Source organism: Eurypyga helias, unplaced genomic scaffold (genome assembly GCF_000690775.1).
Source record: "Eurypyga helias isolate BGI_N326 unplaced genomic scaffold, ASM69077v1 scaffold6704, whole genome shotgun sequence".
NCBI classification, from domain to species: Eukaryota; Metazoa; Chordata; class Aves; order Eurypygiformes; family Eurypygidae; genus Eurypyga; species Eurypyga helias.
This window is the reverse complement of record NW_010244238.1, coordinates 1-20,165: the sequence shown is the minus strand read 5'-3', so window position 1 is coordinate 20,165 and position 20,165 is coordinate 1. Positions and strand designations below refer to the sequence as shown.

At 40.6% G+C, this 20,165-nt stretch overlaps 1 protein-coding gene across 1 annotated transcript; it reads right to left on the bottom strand.

Moving 5' to 3' along the window:
• Nucleotides 1–1,551: 1,551 nt before the first annotated feature.
• On the bottom strand, nt 1,552–19,010 carry SYNM (synemin, intermediate filament protein). Its single transcript, XM_010149676.1, has 4 exons — nt 18,954–19,010; nt 14,579–14,703; nt 6,868–6,941; nt 1,552–5,360 (listed from the first exon to the last, which is right to left on the bottom strand). The coding sequence occupies exons 1-4, from the start codon at nt 19,008–19,010 to the stop codon at nt 1,552–1,554; spliced, it is 4,065 nt and encodes a 1,354-aa protein (XP_010147978.1).
• Between the last annotated feature and the right edge of the window lie 1,155 nt (nt 19,011–20,165).

Below are 20,165 nucleotides of genomic sequence, written 5' to 3'. Positions count from 1 at the left end.
TGCTGACATAACCACTGTGAGTCAGCGGCCACCGGACTGGCACAACAGCCATCCACCCGGCTGGATGTGCTCCTGCTCCGCAGAGAAGGTGTGAGAGTGAGTGCGTGAACGTGCCCGTGCGTGTGTGCATGTAGAAATAGCAGCCTCTCATCCGTGTCTCTTATTTCTCGTATGCATCCTGTATGGTATCTTCTCACCCCAGCGACAAAAATATTTTGGCTGCTATTTTCACTTCTGCTAGCGCTGCACAGTTTAGTACAGTTAGTGGCGCTGGCTTCTGATCTGGACTTTGAAGTCACTGGATTAGAACTGTAAAGTTAAACTATGTCCTTCATTTAACCCATGTGCAATCCAAGTGAAATGTGCTTATTTTCAAGTGATTGAAATAGAAACCAACTTTGGTCTGAGACAAATGTTACAACCAGGAAAAAAAAAGGGGAAGATTCAGATGTCCAGCTGGGTTTGAGGACTAGTAATTGAAAAGGGCATCTTCTCATTTGTAAACAAAGAAAGGATTATCTGGAAATGACTTGACACACAATGATCATAAGTGTCATCAATGCCATTTTTACAAGCTTCCTTCAGAACAGAAGGTGTATTAGCTAGTTTCACTTTGTTAAGAAATTAGGCATTATGTAATCAAGTTTGACACTTCACACCTTTAGCAATACCTAGTATCAAAATAACCCATGTACTGCAAAATAAGTTGATGTTATTAATGTACATTGCCACTGAAGCTGTAAAGAGTTCTCCTTACTTCAGTGGAAATACTGTCCAGTCTATTTCTTAGCTTTGTTTTCTTTTTAAACATATTAGATGTATTACTCTCTACCCATAAAAAAAATAATCACAATTTCTCATTTGGAATACTGTGAGAAATTCTTGCTACAGTGTTACCTCTTTTTTTTTTTTTAACTGCATTCTAGCTATAGAAATAATATATTTTTTGTCAATTCTTGCTATGCTTAGTTTGATCCTAAGAATATTATTTGGTTTTTATATAACTTAATCTTAAAATGTTTTCCTTAGGTATTGCATGCAAGAACACAGAAATGGAAATGAAAATCAGCTACCTGCCACTATCTCATCTTATGTTCTGTTATATTTGTGGTTAGTAGCTTGAGCTTTAAATATAATCGCTGAATATTTTAGTAACGAAGAACAATACAGTATTTAAAATAAAACCAGAAGAGTCCTATCCAAGCACACACTTATTAATTGACCCTCTACAAAACCAACAAAAAATACATTCCTTTGAATTCCCCTGTAGCAAATTCCTGTCTTGATGGGTGGAAAAAATATGAAGTTATTGGACACAGGTCTCTGAGGAAAAACATGTTAGTAGCATGATTTCTTCAAAAAATAAAATTTCCAATAAAGTCAAAAGTGTGCTGAGTAGATAGAGGCTTAGATTCAATACTTCTCAAATCCATTATTAATAATTGAAATAGTCTGAGTATTTCCCTGTGCCTTTTTTTCCTCTTTTCAAAAAAAGGATAATCAAAAACATGTATAAACAAATTACTATGTAGACTTCATTCACGAGTCCTTTCAGAACCACTGTCCATCATTATCGTCATCCTCCTCCTCCTCGTGGTCCAGATAGACAACAGCAACTTTCTTTTCATCAGAAATAACTGACCTTTGGTCTACCATTCTTTGTAACTGTACAGTTTTATCAAAAAATGACTTTTCCACTACCTTTTCAGCATGATCTTGAGAAAAACTGGAGAGAACATAGCCTCTTCTATTTTCATTTTCTACAGTCTGGTCGTGTTCAACCACAATCTGTGACTGACTAATGGAAGGGTCGTGCTGATTGGATATGAGAACTGTTGCTTGCTGTTCTCCACTTTTTACTGTAGATATTCCACCCATATTGGAAACATCCATTTGAAAAGTGAAAGTTGTTTCCTTGGATCCTACTTTAACATGCTTTACAGACCTACTGCTCTCCAATGACTCTTCCGTTCCTGAAAGTTCTTTCAGCGTTTCAGGAGTAGGTCTTGTAAAGATTATTTGCTCAGTGTGAGTTTCTACAGGACTTATTTTAATATGCCTGAAAGATCTATCAGTATCTGACCTTCCTTCATTCTCTGAAAGATGTCCTTCTTTGCTAATGAGCTCTTGAGTTTCTGAAAGGGAGCCCTGATACATAATCTGTTCAGTGGTTTTAACTCCCACTTGACCCAGTCTAATGTGCTTCACTGAGCCTTCTGAAAGAGTCTGGTCTTCCAGTTCATGGATTACTGTGTGCTCAGAGACAGGCCCCTGGTAGATGATTTGTTCAGCTGTCATAAACTCTTGGGGACCCAACTGAATGTGTCTGACTGAACTTTCTGTCTGGGAGAAGTCTCTAGTGTCACTGACCTCCACTTTACCAGATATTGGTCCTTCAAAGATAACTTGCTCAGTATGCATCTCTCTCGGTCCTAATCTGAAGTGCCTTATTGATCTGCTGACATCCACAGACCCTTCTGTCTGAGAAAAGTTACCTGAGCTGTTGAGCTCCAGAGAGTCTGGAATAGGCCCTTCAAAAGAGACTTCTTCAGTTACTTGACTTGATCCTACGGTGACATGTCTTGTTGACCTGTTGAAGTCTGTTGAAAACTTCTGGGAAAGATTTCCAGAATCAATCTCTTCTACAGCTGTAGTGATAGGGACTGTATAAATTACTTCTTCTGTGGTTTGTATTTCTTTAGGACCCAGTTTAAAATGCTTCATGGATTGGCTGAACTCTGACGATCCTTCTGATTGAAGAAGATCTTCCGTAGCACTGAACTCGATTGTTTCAGAACCAGGCCCTTCATATACAATCTGCTCAAATGTCTGAACTTCTGCTGGACCTACCTTAATATGCCTGATGGATTTTGTCTCATTAGTTGATTGTGGTGAGTGAGAGACTTCTCCAAAATCTGCAGTTTGTGAAACTGAACTGTCATAAATAACTTCTTCAGTCGCATGATACCCTGCACCACCACTCCTCTTAACAGTGGATGAGTTATAGACTTCTTGATGAGCCAAAGCAGTGTATTGATCACTGCAGGAAGAAACATCTACATTGCTTCTACCATCAACAACTCTCTCCGAGCTGCTTTTTTTCAGGGAGTGCAATGTTTTCTTCTCCTTCTCACTTGTGATTACTTCACCAAGCTGAGCTACATCAAATTCATCAGTATTAAGGGTCTGGGACAGATTGACTTCAGCAACAATTGTCACCAAGCCACCATTCTCCGTTTGATCAACTTTTTTGATATCAAATTCTAAGCTACTAGAGTCAGCTTGATTTTCTTTTGTTATGGCAGACAGCTCCTCTTTCACACTTTCTGGGAGACTGCCCTCCAACTGCTCCAATGCTTCCTTCAATTGATGTTTTGGGTCCTTTGTTTCCTTTGATAAAAGCCCTTTTATTGAAGTCTGAAATTCAGGAGGAATTTTAATTTCTTTTTCAATAACAATGGATTCAACATGGGATGTTTCAGCTTCGGGATGCTCTTTTAAAATATGGGCACTTGCTTCCTCCCCTACCACTTTGTATGTTTCTTCTGGAGAGCTTACACCTTCATCTCTTTTACTTTGTGTGCCTTGCAAAAATTCATCTTGCCAAGAATATTTAATAGTTGATTCTTCTTCTATATGAATTTGCCCATATACAGAGTCATCGTCTTTTTCATTAATAACAGGATGATCATCAGGTACAGATACAAAATATTTTTGTTCAATAGGTGAATCATCTTCCTCAGTTACTTCTTCCACATGAGTGAAGCTCTCATGGCGTTTCTTCTTTTTAACATCTTCATATGTGAATGTTACGTTTTGTTCCTCATAGCCGTAGCGCCTCTCTCTCTCTGGGAATGTATCTTCCACTTCCTCGACCTCAAAAGGTGTTGAAAAATCAGTCCTTTCGTCAGCAGCATAATCTAGTGGCTCCTCAACAATCTCAACATTAACAGTCATGTTCTTTCTGCCCTCATTTCCCTTCAGGCTGTGATGTACTATATTTTCTATCTCTTCTTTGGAAGGAGTTCCCTCAACACCCTCTCGAACCACTTTTCTAACATCCTGCTTTGATAGACCTACTACATCACCTTCATCAGAAATATTTATGTTTTCTTGAACTTGAGATTGCACTGTGATCTCAGTCTTTATTTTCCCATCATCTGGTTGCTCTTTCTTATTAAAAGAAGTCACTTTGGCATCTGTTGATCTCTGTGAACTAGAAGACTGCGTAAAACCTTTAAGAATGTTAGCAACAATATTCTCCGCCATATTTTCAGTTAACAAAGTTCCCACTTTATGACTTCTGTCACTAATTTGCTCTTCATCTTTCAGACTGGATTCTGCTTCTGAAATACTCACTTTATGAAACTCAGCAGTCTTAGTTACATGGTCATCCGTTTCATTTCCTACGGACGTTTTAAAACCTTGTAACCTTATTTCTTTATTACTCTGAGATTCTTTGTCAGGAGCAGGCCTTTCAAGTCTGATAGGTATCTCAATGGCTTCTTTGCTTCTTGATCCCAAGGTCACATTTGTATCTTTTTTGCCTGATTCACTTGTCCAAGATCTAGCATTAGAAATATCACTCCCTGTTAACTTCTGGTTAATGAATTCCTCACAGATATATTTTTTCTGCTCAGTCTTCCTTCCAAAATCAGCACTCCTTTCTTCTATAAAAGGTTTCTCATCTGTTTTCTTTTTTTCCTCCACTGTTTGTTTCTCCAGCTTATCTTTTTCTTTCAGCAGAGATTTTTTCTCTTCAGTTGGTTTGCTGCCTCCCCTTTTGTCTTTTAGTGTGGTCTGAGTTTCAGCTACGGTTTCTTCATATTTAGATGCTTTAAAATTGGTATTCAGCTCATAAGTCGGAAACCTAGGGAAGCTTGGTTTTGTTCTTGTGTTTTCCGAAATCCCTGGTTTTGTGTCAGTCTTGCTGTCCTTGTCAGATCTTTCAGCATGTGCTGATTCTTTGGAAAAAGAAGCTGTGGATGAAGTGGTAACCTCTGTTTTCTTTCTTTCTGGAATTGTCTTTTGCTGCATTTCAGTGTTTCTCCAGCTACTGTACGCTGGAGTAAACGTTCTTAATTCTTTCTGGTCTGTTACAATCCTTTCATCCTTTGTAACAGTTGTAGAAGGGCGATATATTGAACCAAGTACATCTCTTCCAAGACCTCTTCCACTAGCTGTTGTCTGTGATCCAGCCTGTGTTGATCGAGCTGAGTAACGTGCAGAACTGCTGGTATTTGTCACTGGCATTTTATGTCTTGTATCAGTGATCCTGGTAGCTGGTGAAGCTTTATTTCTATTTCTTTCTTGATAACTAGAGTAAGTATCAGTGTAGTTATATGAAGTGTTTATAATATCTGCAAAAAGAGCACAGATAACCAAACATTAAAATTAACATGTATCTAAAATAATGTAAAACACAGGGCATCAACTAAGAGACTTTATACTATATTTTTGGAAGAAATAGTAGCTTTATTTTCAGTGGAACTTTGTAAAGGCATTCATGCAGGTTTTGCATGAGAACTAAGTCTATGCCAAATTATATCAAAACTCAAAGCAAAGCTTTTCACTAGGTTCCAAGTTCTTGCTAATTTTACCTGATGTGAGCTACTGGGCATTATGGCATTTATTTAAGAACTACACCTTTTGTATGTATATTAATGTTCTGTTACATTTACAATTTCTTATTAAATAATGTATATATGTTGGTTTCTTGCTTCAGTCAAAGTGGCCTGAAGTTTCTCAATTCCTATTGAGAATTAATGGCATACCTGCCACCACAAACTGGAAACTGAAAACACAAATACAGCCCTTCATAGCCACAAGATAAAACAAGGTACAAAAAGTAAAAGAAACAAAGAACATTTTAGGCTTTATCTGTACAATTTAATAAAATGTACCAGGAAATCATTGTCTGGTTCTAACTCAAATCTCAACACTCAACAACTCAAATCTCCTACTCCTAAAAAGCTGGCACATCTCCACTTTTAGTAGTGTTTCCTGGTCTGTGGTAACCACTGGATATACCTGAGCATTGTCTGCAAAAGCATTGGCTAGTCCCGATCAGAACTGTGCCTGGGATGGTGCTAACAGTTTAACAGCACAGGCAATTCCATGTCAGCATTTCAGCCCAGGCCCCAGTCTGTTTGATTTACCACTACAGATAAAACCTTCCCATCTCTTCTGGGACTGCTGTCTACCACAGGGTGATGATTTTAGGCCCGCACATTGTTAACTTCAGGGGTACTCTTGAGACTAATTCTGTTATTAATAACAATGGCCATAGCAGTCGGATCAAAGAGTCCATCTTAACTAGCATCCTGTTTACAGAGACCAGCAGTAGATACATAGGGAAGAGTATAAGAACAGGGCAAGTAAATAGTTATACTTCCCTGGTATACTCTCACAGCCTCCAGAGATATGCAGCTCCTAAGATAGAAATGGTATCTTTATGTTTAACAAGTCTTTGCTTTTTCTTCCATTACTCTGCTAAAATTTCTCTTTAAACCCATGTAAACTTTTTAACATTCCCAGTGCCTCAAGATGATGAATTCCATGTTTTGTTAAATACCTCTTGCTTTACACCTCAAAACTCTCTTAAGACCTACGGGCATCCAAAAGTTCTTGCACTATTAGAGCTATGAAACATCACTCCCTACTTACCTTCTCCACTTGAATCATAATTTTTTAAATTAGCTCACATACAACAGCACTATGTTGATTTAAAATATTAACACTTAAAACCAATCCAGTATTCACTTTGCAAAACACTCATAGTATTCTTGAAGAACACTATTTACAACACACTAGTTTCCAGTTACATTTCATTTCATTCAACACTTTTTTTAACAGTATTTTTTTTACCTTGAGGCAATTTCCCTGCATGCTGATCTCTCCATGTAATAATCCACTGATTGCTCTCCCCTTCTAACAATGCTCTGTAAAAAACAAGCACAAACATGCATTCTATTAAAAAACTGGGAAGAATAATCATCATTTAACATTTGTAAGTCTTAGAATCAGAAACATCCTGCAGTTGGGTCAGATCCTGAGCATTTTTCACACACCATATTTTTATTACTGGGAATGAGAAATCCTTAGCATCTTCCAGACTTTTAGCTTGCAGAATCTAGTTTGTGAAAGCAATGCAATAATCTCAGAGTAGGTAACAGCAGCAGACACAGTCCAGTTTTCGATCAAGTCTTCCACACTAGCCAATATACTGCTTCCTGACATGGATCCACTCATTTCCACTATGGAATCATACAAGCTAGCAAATTTTTCCATAGTGATGACCTTATAACAGAGCTAAGAGAAAGCAAAGCCACACAAAACTTACCAGATATTCAGTAAAGCTTTCTCCGAGAAACACACGGAGATGTTTTATAAAGAAAAGGCAAAAATGAAAAAAATATTTGCAAGCAAATAGTCAGCAGCTTTCCTGCTAGTAATAGAGTACTGAAGGTGTTGCAGGGCACTATGTGAGAGAACTGTTACAGCCTGGATTCCTAAGTTCTATACTTTTCAAATGAAAACTGAAGTATGGCTTATACTGTCAAAGACTGGCTACTGCTGGAGGAAACAACTTACAGTATTAGAGTAACTATTCTTCATTCCTGTTCCATCAGAAATCAACACAACTTATTATACACCAAAGGACTAGAAAAATTCTTTGTGACCACTTGGTTTCTTTTAATGACATTTCTGTTCCCCTCTGTTCCTCAGCCTTCCAGTCATTCTTTTTTGCAGACTCTCTCATAGCTTCTGTAGTTCCAGAAAGCCAGCAATTGCACAGGACAATTGTGGTCAATGCTTCCCCTCGTTGACCAGCCTAGACATCAGGTTAGCTCAGCAGCAACTGACGGAAACGGACAGGACACCAATTTGGGTACCTTTAAGTTATGGAAATTATATCACTACAAGCAAATAGCACAAGCAGGCAACAACTGTTGATAGTCTGCTCCATAATTTTGTCTACTACGCCTATTCTTGGTGTGCTGACACACAGAATGGAGACTCTTTGACTTGCCTCTTCTACACTGCTGACACACAGTCACTGGTTTTAGAGACATTACACCGAGCTGATAGCTTGAGAACACTGCCTATCCTTGCTTTATGCCAAGCTTTGGTCCCTATTCATCTTGCAGGAACAAGTACTGCAGTCCCTTCAACGCCCACCTGACAGCAGACAAACGTGTGTTCTACTCCTCCGTAAGCTTAGGACTCTGCATTTTCTCCTGTCTACAGTGGTGGAGCATACTCCAGAGGTACCTTTCCCACAGCCATTAGCACTACTAAAAGGCAAAACATTTGCAGGAGTAATTGCTCTGCATTAAGAATATTCAAACAGCTACAGACCATACTTTTGTCCTCTCAGTGGGGAGAAAAGATTAAGTGCATTCTCTAGAATTACTCACCTCCTCTAAAAAAAAAAAAAAATTGTTGGCCTCTTCAACATATCAATGTAAAAAAAGTAGACATTAGGGTCATCTTATACAAGATTATCGAGTAAGAGTCTTGGAAATCCTGATAAATTCTCTGGGAACCTTTGTGCGCTTTCCTTCCCCCCTGCTGTCTGTATGCTTCTACTGCCAGACAAAGTATGTCCACATTTTCAAAAAGATAAAAGGCAGTTTGCCCCTCTTCTACTTTTCCCCCCTGCTGTCTGTATGCTTCTACTGCCAGACAAAGTATGTCCACATTTTCAAAAAGATAAAAAAAGCAGTTTGTCTCTTTTCTACTTTTGCAGAGCCACAAGCTATGTTATCCTCCAAAACAGGGCTCAACAGCAGCATTCAGGTGCAACAGCCTAGAAATTCTATGGCAGGTTCTTTCAACATACAACACAATGCTGTGATCAGTATGGTAACTTCAGTGTTTATACGCACTTCTACTAGTGAGATACCCGTTTCATCATTTCCGGTTTCAGAAATGCCGCATGTTTTGCACTGATAACACATGGCTGCAACATGAAAGGCTGGAGGAATATGATAGCCAAGGCTGCCGATTCCCGCGGGAGGGAACTGAAAGCAATTTCAGACTGGGGTATAAACACATGTGCTGGGCATTTCTGTCAAAAGTAACAAAGCAGGAATTTTAAGCATCACCTATAGGTTTCACACTTCACATGACTGATCACTTCATACATTTTATACCTCTCTTTTTTTTGTTTTCTGACTGCCTTTAGATTCAGTAGGACAATGCTACGTTAGCAAAATACCATTAATAAGGTTGTCTTTGCTATTTTTGATTTGCAGATTCAGAAGAAAATCCAGGTTAGAATTACCTGGTTCAGATGGACACCTTACCTTATATTTTGTTAATTAAAAAAAAAACAAACCCACAACACAAAAGTAAAAGCAATTTATCTTCCTCCATGTTAAGAAAGGCTTTATAGGAATTGGATTACTTCAACCCATATAGAGAATGTTCAAGACCAAACCCCTGATCTGATGAAGCTAGTGAGAACCAAACAAATTGCACCGAGAGACACACGCAAGAGAAACTGGTGGTGATGTTGCAGGGAGCTCTCCAGGAGCTGGCAATGAATGCGTTAACCATGACGAAGGAAACTAGGAATGTGGGTAGTTTGACTAAGGATTTCTGGCTGCTGTTAAAACAACAGTTGTTCAGTTGCTGCAGCAACGTATGAAGTCACTAAAAATAAGTTCCAAGAGGTAACTGTATATGGCAAAGGGTAACAGCACACGGAAAAGCTGGATTTGAAATATTACTACTGAAAACACGTAGCATTGGAAAATGCAAGGCAAAGCATCAGGAAACCTCTGTAAAATGCAACAGCGAGGCAGTGTTTTACTGTACACAGCTCACAGTATTTCCTCAAGCTTATCAAGTAAAAAATAAAATGTTATACTGACTTGGGCTTAAAAAACTAGCATAAGAAACTGCAGTGTAATGTACTGAGCACTGGCTTGGAAACCAGCAGAGTCAGGTTCTCTTCCTCAGCTTGACCACAGCATCAGTTCATGCAAGTCATTTTACTTCTCTTCCTTTGCATCCTTTCCTAATACTAACCATTTAAACTCTACGTGGTGAGAACTGCTTTTAAACTTGAACACCCTGTTCTTCAGATAGTTGATCTCAACTGTATGAGCATTTTAAGTGTCCATGGTAAAAAACCTAACCCATTCCTCCAAGCTGAACCCTTCTAAAAAATAACCAGGTCAGCTACTTGGAAATCCGATGCCAAATCAGATACACACACTGTGTTAATACTTAGTTTAAGCATTGCCAGAAAATATTCCACCTGCACCTTTAACTCATCACATTAATAATGTCATTTATCTAAAGTTAGCAGTGACACCCTAGGCAGGCTGAAGCCCCGCAGCGTGCTGGATACCAACCGAAATAACTAGTGAAAGCAGGTGGATGAGATAAAACGGGTGGGGTGGGAGGGGAGAGAGGAGTTACCAAGAACAAAAGGATGCACTGCAAAGGTTATCAGGGTCCTTCACAACAGCAAGGACTTGGTTTCAACTACAGAAATCCAAAGTCTCTGATGGGGACAGTTAGCCAGCAGACTGTAAAAGTTCATCCTCCATATCTTGGGCATCTGGTAAGAAGCTACCAAAAAAAACCTCTCCAGGAAGCTGAACGGAGGAAGCATTTTTAGGGGTAAAGGCCACTCCACGTCTCTTGTCCATGACAGGATGGGAGGACAAGAACTGTGTGAGAAACAGCAGGTAACTGACTGCATGTTAAATTCCCGGGGTGTATAAAACTCAATGTCCTTAAAATAAAACAAATTCAGGAATAGGACATACTAGATGGAACAAGTTGTAATGTGGAAATAATGAAACTGGCTGGAAAAGCTGAGGAGGCCTTAATGCTGGTGATGATTTCTTGAGAGGAAGGCATGGAAAGGGCCAGAAGTAGTGTTGATGGAGGAAGCCATCCAAAGGAGGATTGGAAGATATGCCTGACATGTATTAAGAAATCCTGACAATAACAGAATAAAAAAAAAGGGAAAGAAAGAAAGAAAGAAAAAGGAGAAGAAAGCTTTGTAGCCTCCACTGCTCCAAAATGCAGGGTGGTAACCTAGAATAGAACATTTTCATGACGCTAGGATGTCAAAGTAAAATCTTTTATGCTTCAACCTATTTTAGAGAGGGTAGAGAAGCTACTTAACCTATGGCAAAGGCTCTGGGCAGCTTCTGCTATTTGAAGAGAAGCAGCTTCTGACAGCCGAGTGGAAAGGCTTGATAGTAATTCTGATCACAGGCAGATTTTCTCTCTCCTTTTAAAATTAAGAGTCTTACACAATGAATAATTCACCACTTCGCTCTGGAAATATAACTGAAGCATAGTCTAAGTAGTTGTGGTTTTGCAGGGTTCCAAGAACAAAGAACAAAACTGCAACACACTTGATAAATATTTACTTCAACACTGGTGAAAAAGGATTGGGAACAAAGATTCCCATGAGGTATAACTTCATAAAGCCACATAAGACAAGGATTTCACTTCCTGAGTGAGCCTCAGCTCCCACAGCAGGAAGGGTGAGCAGAGTCAGGGAGGAAGTACGCTTGCTCCTTGGGGAAGGGTGTTCCTTGCAACAGCAATGCTGCTTGCCAGTCCAAGGGCAATGTTGACTAACGGAAAGAACTGGCTTTAAAACAGGACGTATAGGAGTTGTAAAACAAAGAAAATACAGGGTGGGAGGTACAAAGAAAACTCCAAGTAGACCAGACACCACACCCTTAACCTCTAATGCCAGGAGGAGAGGAGGTGCCAAGGCCCTCATTGGAACTTCCCAACATAAAGTTCAGGATGTTGAACGACGTGTGAATAGGTGCCTGTTTCCAACATGCACAAGCAAGGGTATATGCCAGCGTCCTTCTGAAGAGAAGCCGAAGTTGGCTTCATGTGCCCTGGTTATCACAGAGAAGGTGACGTGGGAGCAGAAGAGGATCTGAAAAAGCACCTACATGAGCAGTCCAGAACTCTCTTACTAGACAGCTTACTGACTGGATCCATAGTGAAGCCCTCCCACAGAGGGGTGGATAAAGGCACACAGTAGGGAGAACATTATTTTCTGCAGTGAAGGGAGAATAATAAGAAAAGAGTAAGAGCTGAGGTTCCATAAATGTAAAAACACAAATCAAAATAACTTTTCAGCTTTTGGCTTTATCAAACAACTTTGTTTGCAGGCATTAGATAACATGTTTTCTTATCTGCAGCAAGGCCCATTTCTCTGTTTGCATCTGTGTATCTTTTTCAGTAGGTAGATGCTCATTTGTCCACTGATGCCTGCCTTGCCAATGCAACGGTGATACAAGCTGCATTCACTACCGTCAGATGAAGAAACCCTACAAGTTAAGGTGCTTCTTAACTGGACAACAAACACACTGCAGGTGATGCTCCACAGTTCTCCTTTCATTCCCAAGGGCAGGGAATCCTCACAAAAACCAATAAAGCTCAGATTATCAGAGATACGACCTCTGGAGAAGTTTCAAATTTTAATGGGCTTACAAGGTTTTACAGAGCAGAAACACCGGTGGTTCACTTATTAACTAAGAGTGTGTCCAAACAACTACATATCTGGGCATTATCATTCCTACTTCTGGATGAATGCTAATCATTGAAAACAGTTCTGATAATTCTGTTATTGTGAAAGTGCTAATCCAATTTTGCAGATGAATAAACCGAGAGAGAAAGCTTAAGTGACAACAATAAAAGTCAACGTCAGAGCTAGGATTAAATTTAGAAGAATCATATGTTGTTGCAAAGTTAACAGAATTAACACGCGCAGATGAGGATCACAACTGCCTACCGTTCCCACCGTTTCTCTTCTACTAATAACACTCCAGACACTAGTAGCTTTCCAAGGATCACAGGAACCCCACTCCACCAACAAATATCCAGGTACTGTTGCTCACTAAATGACTGCAAATTAATTGTCCCACATACTGCTTGTGATTCCATCTCACCCAGAAGCCAGCCTTGGCCTGTGTCTCATAGCACACAGTACTCGAGGCATCTTCAACAGACCGTTTTTACTCTTTGAGGGACTGCAGACATCCTTTGCTCACCAGTATGTTATCAGGCACTCACAATTTACTCTTTCAAACTTCCCATATTGCCAGTTCTGCAACTGCAGTTAAATTTTGTATTTTCAAGTGGATTGCTTTAGCCTGCGCATTTTGCCCATAATACAGCTGGTGCCATCTTTATCCAGACTTGGATGCTTATTGCTCCACAGCAACGTTACACGCTTAGAACACAGCATTAACAGTGTTCTGTTTGGGACACAGAAGCATACATCATACATAACTGGTAATGCCACTGTCTGTTTATGCAGGTTGAATATGAGTAACACACATGATATAGACAGGCTAATGACTGAGGCATACTCTTTAAAAAGAATACAAAAGTAGGCTGATAAATTTTCAGAAGTTATTACTTTGCTCAGTAAGAATTGCACTTCTTTGTATGTGAAGGTCAACATCTCAATGAAACTTATTAAACATACTATCTTAGTTGTAGAAATAAACATGATCTTTACACTTAAAGTAGTATCTACCTCCACTTCATAGATTTTTGGGGTCTTTGGGGTTTTTTCCCCTTTCTGAGCTGCTTTTATGCCATGTGCCATACATCATGACTCTCCAAGACAGGAGAATTACTCTGGCTTTTCAACCCCACAGGCACAAAGTGACTAGAGAAACATACAGTGCTGAGGATTCATCAGCATAGATGTTTGCTTACATTTCACACTTGATCCAAACATATTTCCACAACAAATGAAGGATGGAGAAAGCCAGGATTTAATCAGACCTGTCCGTCACCATCCCACTATGCTACAACTGAAACAAGAATGGGGAACTCGCTACTTATATCGATGATGCAGGTGGACACTCACCAACATATTTAAAGAAATGTGCCATATAAGTTGGCAGATGGCAACTACACTGCCTCATGTTTTATTGACTACAATTTAGGGTTAGTGGCTCCTGAGCATATAATCAAATATTGCGTCAGCAATTCACATCAATTTGACATCAACCTGACCATGACTAAGGTGGTTTTTTACATATCAACATATTTGTACATAGTTAATAAAATTCCTATGGATTCTACTGGCTTATCTAACATGTTCTAGGGACAGAGGAATAGAACAAATTACTACCAGAAATAGTTTTGCTTCAGTAATCAGATTCCAGTCACCTCTGCCGTTGGTAATGCTTATCAGTGTTACTAATGAATAAAGGTATTTGGCTATTGTTACAGTTTTCCCAGAGACCTAGGACAACTCCCCACGTATTAGCAGCCTTCTGAAGGGCTGTTACCTTCCTGTCACGGATAGCACAGTCGAGCACAGTATGGCATAGTAACCCAGAACACAGAACAATCCAACAGCAAGCTAAAACCTGCTATTAGCAGTCCTCTGACTCTATTCAACAAACCACAGTACATACAAGGAGTCTTGATGTGAGACTCTAAAAGTAGCTATCTGTATTTTAAATGTTGGAAAAAGGACGAACAGAACCACCGTGTTTATAACGACGGATTTCAATTACCCTCCAGTTAGTCAATTGAATGTGACCACAGTCCTTACCTGTAGGTTTCAATTTCAAGGATGAGGCCCGCTTTCACCTGCAGCAGATCTTGATAGTCCTTCAGGTAATCTGTGATTGACATGGTCAGGAACTGCTTTTCTTCCTCTAGGGTGTCAATTATCCTCTAAACAGAAATAATGATTTTGAGTTTAACATTAAAATCTGTACACTTGAATGCCTAGTAACTTAAAGCTTTTAATAATAACAATAAAAAACCCAACAGCAATGAGAGAAGAGTAAAACAATATGTTCCATCACTTTAAAAACCAGAACAAATAAGCTCTAGGACCTCCCCGTATACAACCTGAAACACACTGCTACTGAAGGAGAGTTTTATGCCAAAATTTCATTTTATGCCTTTCAAAGCTATTTAAATATTTAAGTAAAACCCATTCAGACGACCTGTACAGATGTTATCAAGTATACACAGCAAGGAAAATGGACTCCTTCATAAACGTGCTGCTTTTTTTCAATTTAAGGGTGTAGATGTACATGTTTAAATCAATCTTGAGACTGGGAATTCTGGCAATTGCTTTGCCATGAGAACATGGCCAATTTCTATGTATCAGTATTTCCAGTTCCATAGACATGTGGGTCCACATCAGGTTTTGGATTCTAGCATCTGGAGAAAATTACAGTACATAGAAGGTGAAGGATGAACCTCCAGCCATTACTTCGAGCTAATTTGTGTCCAATATTCGGACACCTGCTTCCTAGTCCAGCCAGCTCTGCCCTAACTGCTCCTCCAGAGATACTCGAGGGATTGCTCATTTTCATCTTGATAACCTTTATGAGGGGGTGTACAGAAGGAGGGTACTTTATATGACACCCACAGGTTACTTGAGGAGACAGTAGGTAAGGCCTCTGCACCTTTCTTTAACAGGTTTTGGAAACAGAGAAAGGGAATGATGAGCAGAAAACTACCAAAGTCCAAAATGATCTACACGTGAACGTTCTCTGAAATACTAAATGGAAAATAACGACTGAATAACTGTACACAACAGAACAAGCAATGAAGACATGCAACAGAACAATAAGTTTTTATTGAGATCATGACAACTGACTCTCAGGGTCTTGAAAGGAACACTGCAGAAGGCAAGTGCTTTAATCACTGGTGTTACCTCTCCCATGAAGGGCAAATTGCCATCTCACAGAAAATAAGGCCTCCCCTGATAATTGAAGGGAGCTGGTTCAGTACAGACTCAGAACTAGAAGCATCAGTGTTTGCTGTTCAGTTCTTAATGGTTTCCTCGCTGTGGACACAAACTTCACGTGGACATACCTCTCTCTATAACACACATTCATCTATTTCTTCATTTACAGCTGTTGTTAAATTATTACACTGATGTTTTCTTTGACGTGACAAACCTTGCCTGCAGTCTTCAGTATGCCAAAACTCACATGTTATGGCAGAAGACAAATCATCTGCAGAGCTGAAAAAGCTCTATCGGCCATTCAACAGCCTCATCCAGACTGCAGAGGAGGTAACACCCTCTATGGTCACACACAGCGGCAAGAACCACTGACCTGCAGCGGTTCCGAGGCAACGATCCTGCTCAAGAACTGACACAATGGAAAATCCCAAGATGAGAAGGGCAGCAAAGTGCCAGGCCCTGCTCTTAAAAAGAAAAAGGCTATCGAGCAAGAATGGACATGGTGTTGACAGTCTGCAAAAGCAGGAAAAGACAAGAGTGCACCTCTGTGGGACCAACCCCTGAAGGTGGTAAGAGCTCTGATACAAAACATGAAGTTGATTCATGCGTTTGTTGCCTCCCCAGTCAAACACACTAACTACGTGCATGCATAAGTTAAAGGGAGCTTCGTAAAACACAGGTCTTGCTCCAGTCCCAGAAGAATTTGTACAGGGAACCTGTACACTAGATTACAGAGTGTGCAGAGCTCTGAAAGAGTAGGGATATTTGCACCTATCTTAAGACATCAGAACTTCAGTCTCTCATCCCCAAATTCTGCAGTTTGGGCATGAAAAGCCACCTAGATTCTACTCGCTGGATTCTGAGAGTACTCGGAATCCAAAAGTTGGGTTAAATACAGTGTCATAATGATTACCATAAGAGGCTACATAACACAGCCAGCTGTGCAATAATTCCAGAGGAATTCATTCCAACAGGAGCAGCCACTGTATAGACAGGATGGCAGACAGCCACCCAACTAGCCCTCCAGTCACTGATGCTTAAACACAACGCAGAGGACAACTGGTCTTAGGTCCTGACTCCAAGCATGCCAGAAAGTACATAAACCACTTCACCGAAGTTGAGGAGATCACAAGATGACCAACTTGCATTTTGCAAAAGGCAACCTGTACTGTTGCAGCTGTTTGCTTCACACAGGCCTTCCTTGGAAAGATTTGATTCTCAACCACACCGAAGCCATGCCCCCAAACCCCAGCCATGTCCTGCTAGAACTGAGTGACTGCACAGAAGTGATTTTCTCACCCTTCAGATGTTCCTTTCCAGGCAGCAGTGGGAAATTTTAGAAGGGCAGTAAGGGAAAAAGAATTTACTGGGATTGTCCAAGCTGCACCTACTCGGGGAATAAAGAGGTTTCCAGGCTCCAGACTTTTCCATCTGGTACTATTTACCAATCCCATAGTTCATTCAGCAGCTCAGCAGGGGAGGAACAGTCTGCACTTTGCTGGCTAGAAAGCAGAACACTAAAAAAATGGACGTGACATATTGATACGGTGTGTTCAATTGACAAGATGTTTTCTTCTTCTCTGGAGCTCACAACACTGACACAGGAACTAATCCTAAACCCCCTGTATAATATCTGCCTCGTTTCAAAGCAGCAGAATGAGGCATGGCCATTTTTACACCCCAAAAACACAGGGCTTTCTCAAATCACTGGGAGTTTTTGTGTGTACAGCACACAGCTAAAATTATGGAAGAGACACGAGTTCATCCCTTTATCACCCAGGACCAGTGAAAGTTTTCCAAACAACGTATGATTTATAGCTTGCCTGGTTCAGCTAAATTAAAACTCCAGATACATATTTCTATTTAACACTGCCCAAAGCCTTAGCAAGGATGAGGACAGTGCAGGAGGCAAAGATGGACATATAAGGCGACTGCATGATATATGGAAAATATGAATAAATCTAACTGCCATTGCAGCTGAATGAACAAGAATCACTTGACTTAAACCTGCACATACATAGCATTTCTATGGGACAGTTGACAATAAATAGGCATAGAAAAGATGCTCTTTAAAGAGCAGTTTAGAATCCATGCTGAACATACTTTCACCAATAAAAGAAACAAGGAGGGAGGAAAAAAAAAGGCTTTGATCACAAGCACAAAGAACAGCTGCTTCTACATGACCAATTTTTCTTCCTGGATATGAGCAAAAGAGCCTTTATTTCTCACGCACAGTAAACTGGCTGCTGGAAAAGACCTCTCATTAGAAACTAAACATCTTAAATATGGAATCATTCAGAAGTTATAAACCTTATGATATAATTTTCACCAGAATTTATGTGTTTTCTAGATATATATTCGAAGATAAGACAGCTCAAATGCTTTCGGGTTGGCTACCAAAGCACCATTTTTTTACTTCTGGCATTACTAAGATTTGAAGCTCTTGTGCATGTTCCAAAGCATGCCACAGGCCCATGAGGGTAAACCAAAAGTTAGTTACACCGCTATCAAAATAAAAACCCATTTTTGAGCATTCAACCAGGACAATTCAAGGGCATGAACTGATTTTGATACCTGACTTGGACAATGGGTTGCTCTGTCTCCAACTTGCTCTTCTGAATAAACATCTTGAAAAATACAACCAGAGGCAGAGACAACACACTAGTATAAAAACACCTTGCTGACTTGACAAGAAGAGTTAGGTATCTGACCACACTGGCTTTAGAAGAAAAACCTGTAGCACAGATTGTGAGTTACACACAGAACGCTCTTACTAAAATAACACCATACTTAGAGGTTTTCAATTTGAGCAATGATGATTCAAGATCTATGAAATTTTCATTATAAATGTGTAATAAGGCATAGAGAGAGCAAGGTGGACATACTTTGGAAATCAAAGTAACTTTAAATGTTAGTAGGCTTATGTACATTTATATAAACTTATACTCCTTAAGAAAATTGAGGTTTTGTTTTTAAATTTACATTTTCACCTAGTTTTGACCCATGGACTGATTTAACTAATGAGGGATTTAGATACATCTTCTTCTAAAGCTTTGGAAATGTTTATATACATAATTGGAATAATGAAATGTCCTGTCAAAAATGAAAACAAAATTGACTTAAAGGTTAAAAGCCTTTCTGATTACTTCTTAGGTACCTAATCTGCCTCACTTCACAGCATCTGCAAACTATGCAACTCGCAAACAATCTAGCCACGTACAAAAACCAGACACACAGCAACTGGTCCCAGTCCTTTGCCAATTGCCAGCATCTCCATAATCTACCACTGCTACTGGACACAATGGGATCATTAGCACACGGGGTTCAGACAAACGCCCAGCTCCAGCAGAGTGTTAATAAAAGGTCTAACAACGAATAAAAGAAATGTTGCCCTCAGGAAATCGATCCATGGTCTGGATGATCTCATACGTGCTCTCCACTCTAAATTCGATGAACCGATATTCTGCTGTTCCAGCATTTACTGATCTGTTCACGCGCACAGGGTGATTATCCATCGTTACACCAAGCGTTATTCTGACAACAAGCAGATTCTCGGCTACAGGTGCTCTAACCCTCTGTTTAACACCACCAAACATACACCTTGAACAGATACCCGTCACCCACATCCTTAAAAGTTTTATTTCGAACAACCCCCACTCTGCTCACTGCACAGTAACGGGTTTTCTTGCCTTTAAAAACTAAACATTTCTCTAACTATGCTGGGCCCACGAGGTCTTCCCTAGGCTCAGGGTACCCAGGGGTGTGCGTAAAGCAGGATGAAAACTCGGATAATTTCGTGAATCACAACCGCTCAACCTCCAGCCTCCGGCTAGATGGGAAGCTTCGCGTCCCACCACACTGGGACTTGGTCCATCTGCTTGCGCCAACCCAAGCAGGAGCCCTGGCATTCCGCACACCAGCTCCATGCTTCTGGGAACTTGCCAAGGGCAGGGTGGGAAGGGAGCACCTGTCATCGGGAAGATGTCCTCGGGGTCACCGTCTCCCTTTCGATCCCCACCCTTCAGCCAGCTCCCCCGAAACAGAGCAGGGGGTCTCCAAGGGACTCTCCAGCAAGCTCTGCCTGGGCTGTCTCCTCTTCCAGCCTAGGGAAATCCTACTGCAGGGATGCAAAGCAGGTGAGGAGACCCCAGCCCACCAGTCAGAGCGGTTTCGGTACTTCCCACAGCAGCGGGACCAGGGGGGATGGGAGTTGGAGTGCCAGGGAAAAGATGGGAAAGCGGGTTTACAGCTCACCATGGGCCAGAGCAGAAGGGAAAAGGGGAGCGGGAGGGCGGAAGGCGACTCGAAGAAGCACCAAAACAAGCACGGGAAGGCGACAAGGAAGCGGCACGGCTGGAGAGTCCCGGAGAAGGGGCAGGGAGAGGCCCGGGAGGGGAGGCGGCGGGGCACTGCACGCACCTGGTACTCCTCC

What these genes read in the sequence shown, in the direction of transcription:
- SYNM (XM_010149676.1), bottom strand. Translation starts at nt 19,010, where the DNA reads ATGGAGATGCTGGCAATTGGCAAAGGACTGGGACCAGTTGCTGTGTGT. An exon ending in TTGCTGTGTGTCTGGTTTTT is followed by an intron (nt 14,704 to 18,953) that starts GTACGTGGCTAG and finishes ATTTCTGTTTAG; the next exon opens with AGGATAATTGACACCCTAGA. An exon ending in CTTGAAATTGAAACCTACAG is followed by an intron (nt 6,942 to 14,578) that starts GTAAGGACTGTG and finishes TGTTTTTTACAG; the next exon opens with AGCATTGTTAGAAGGGGAGA.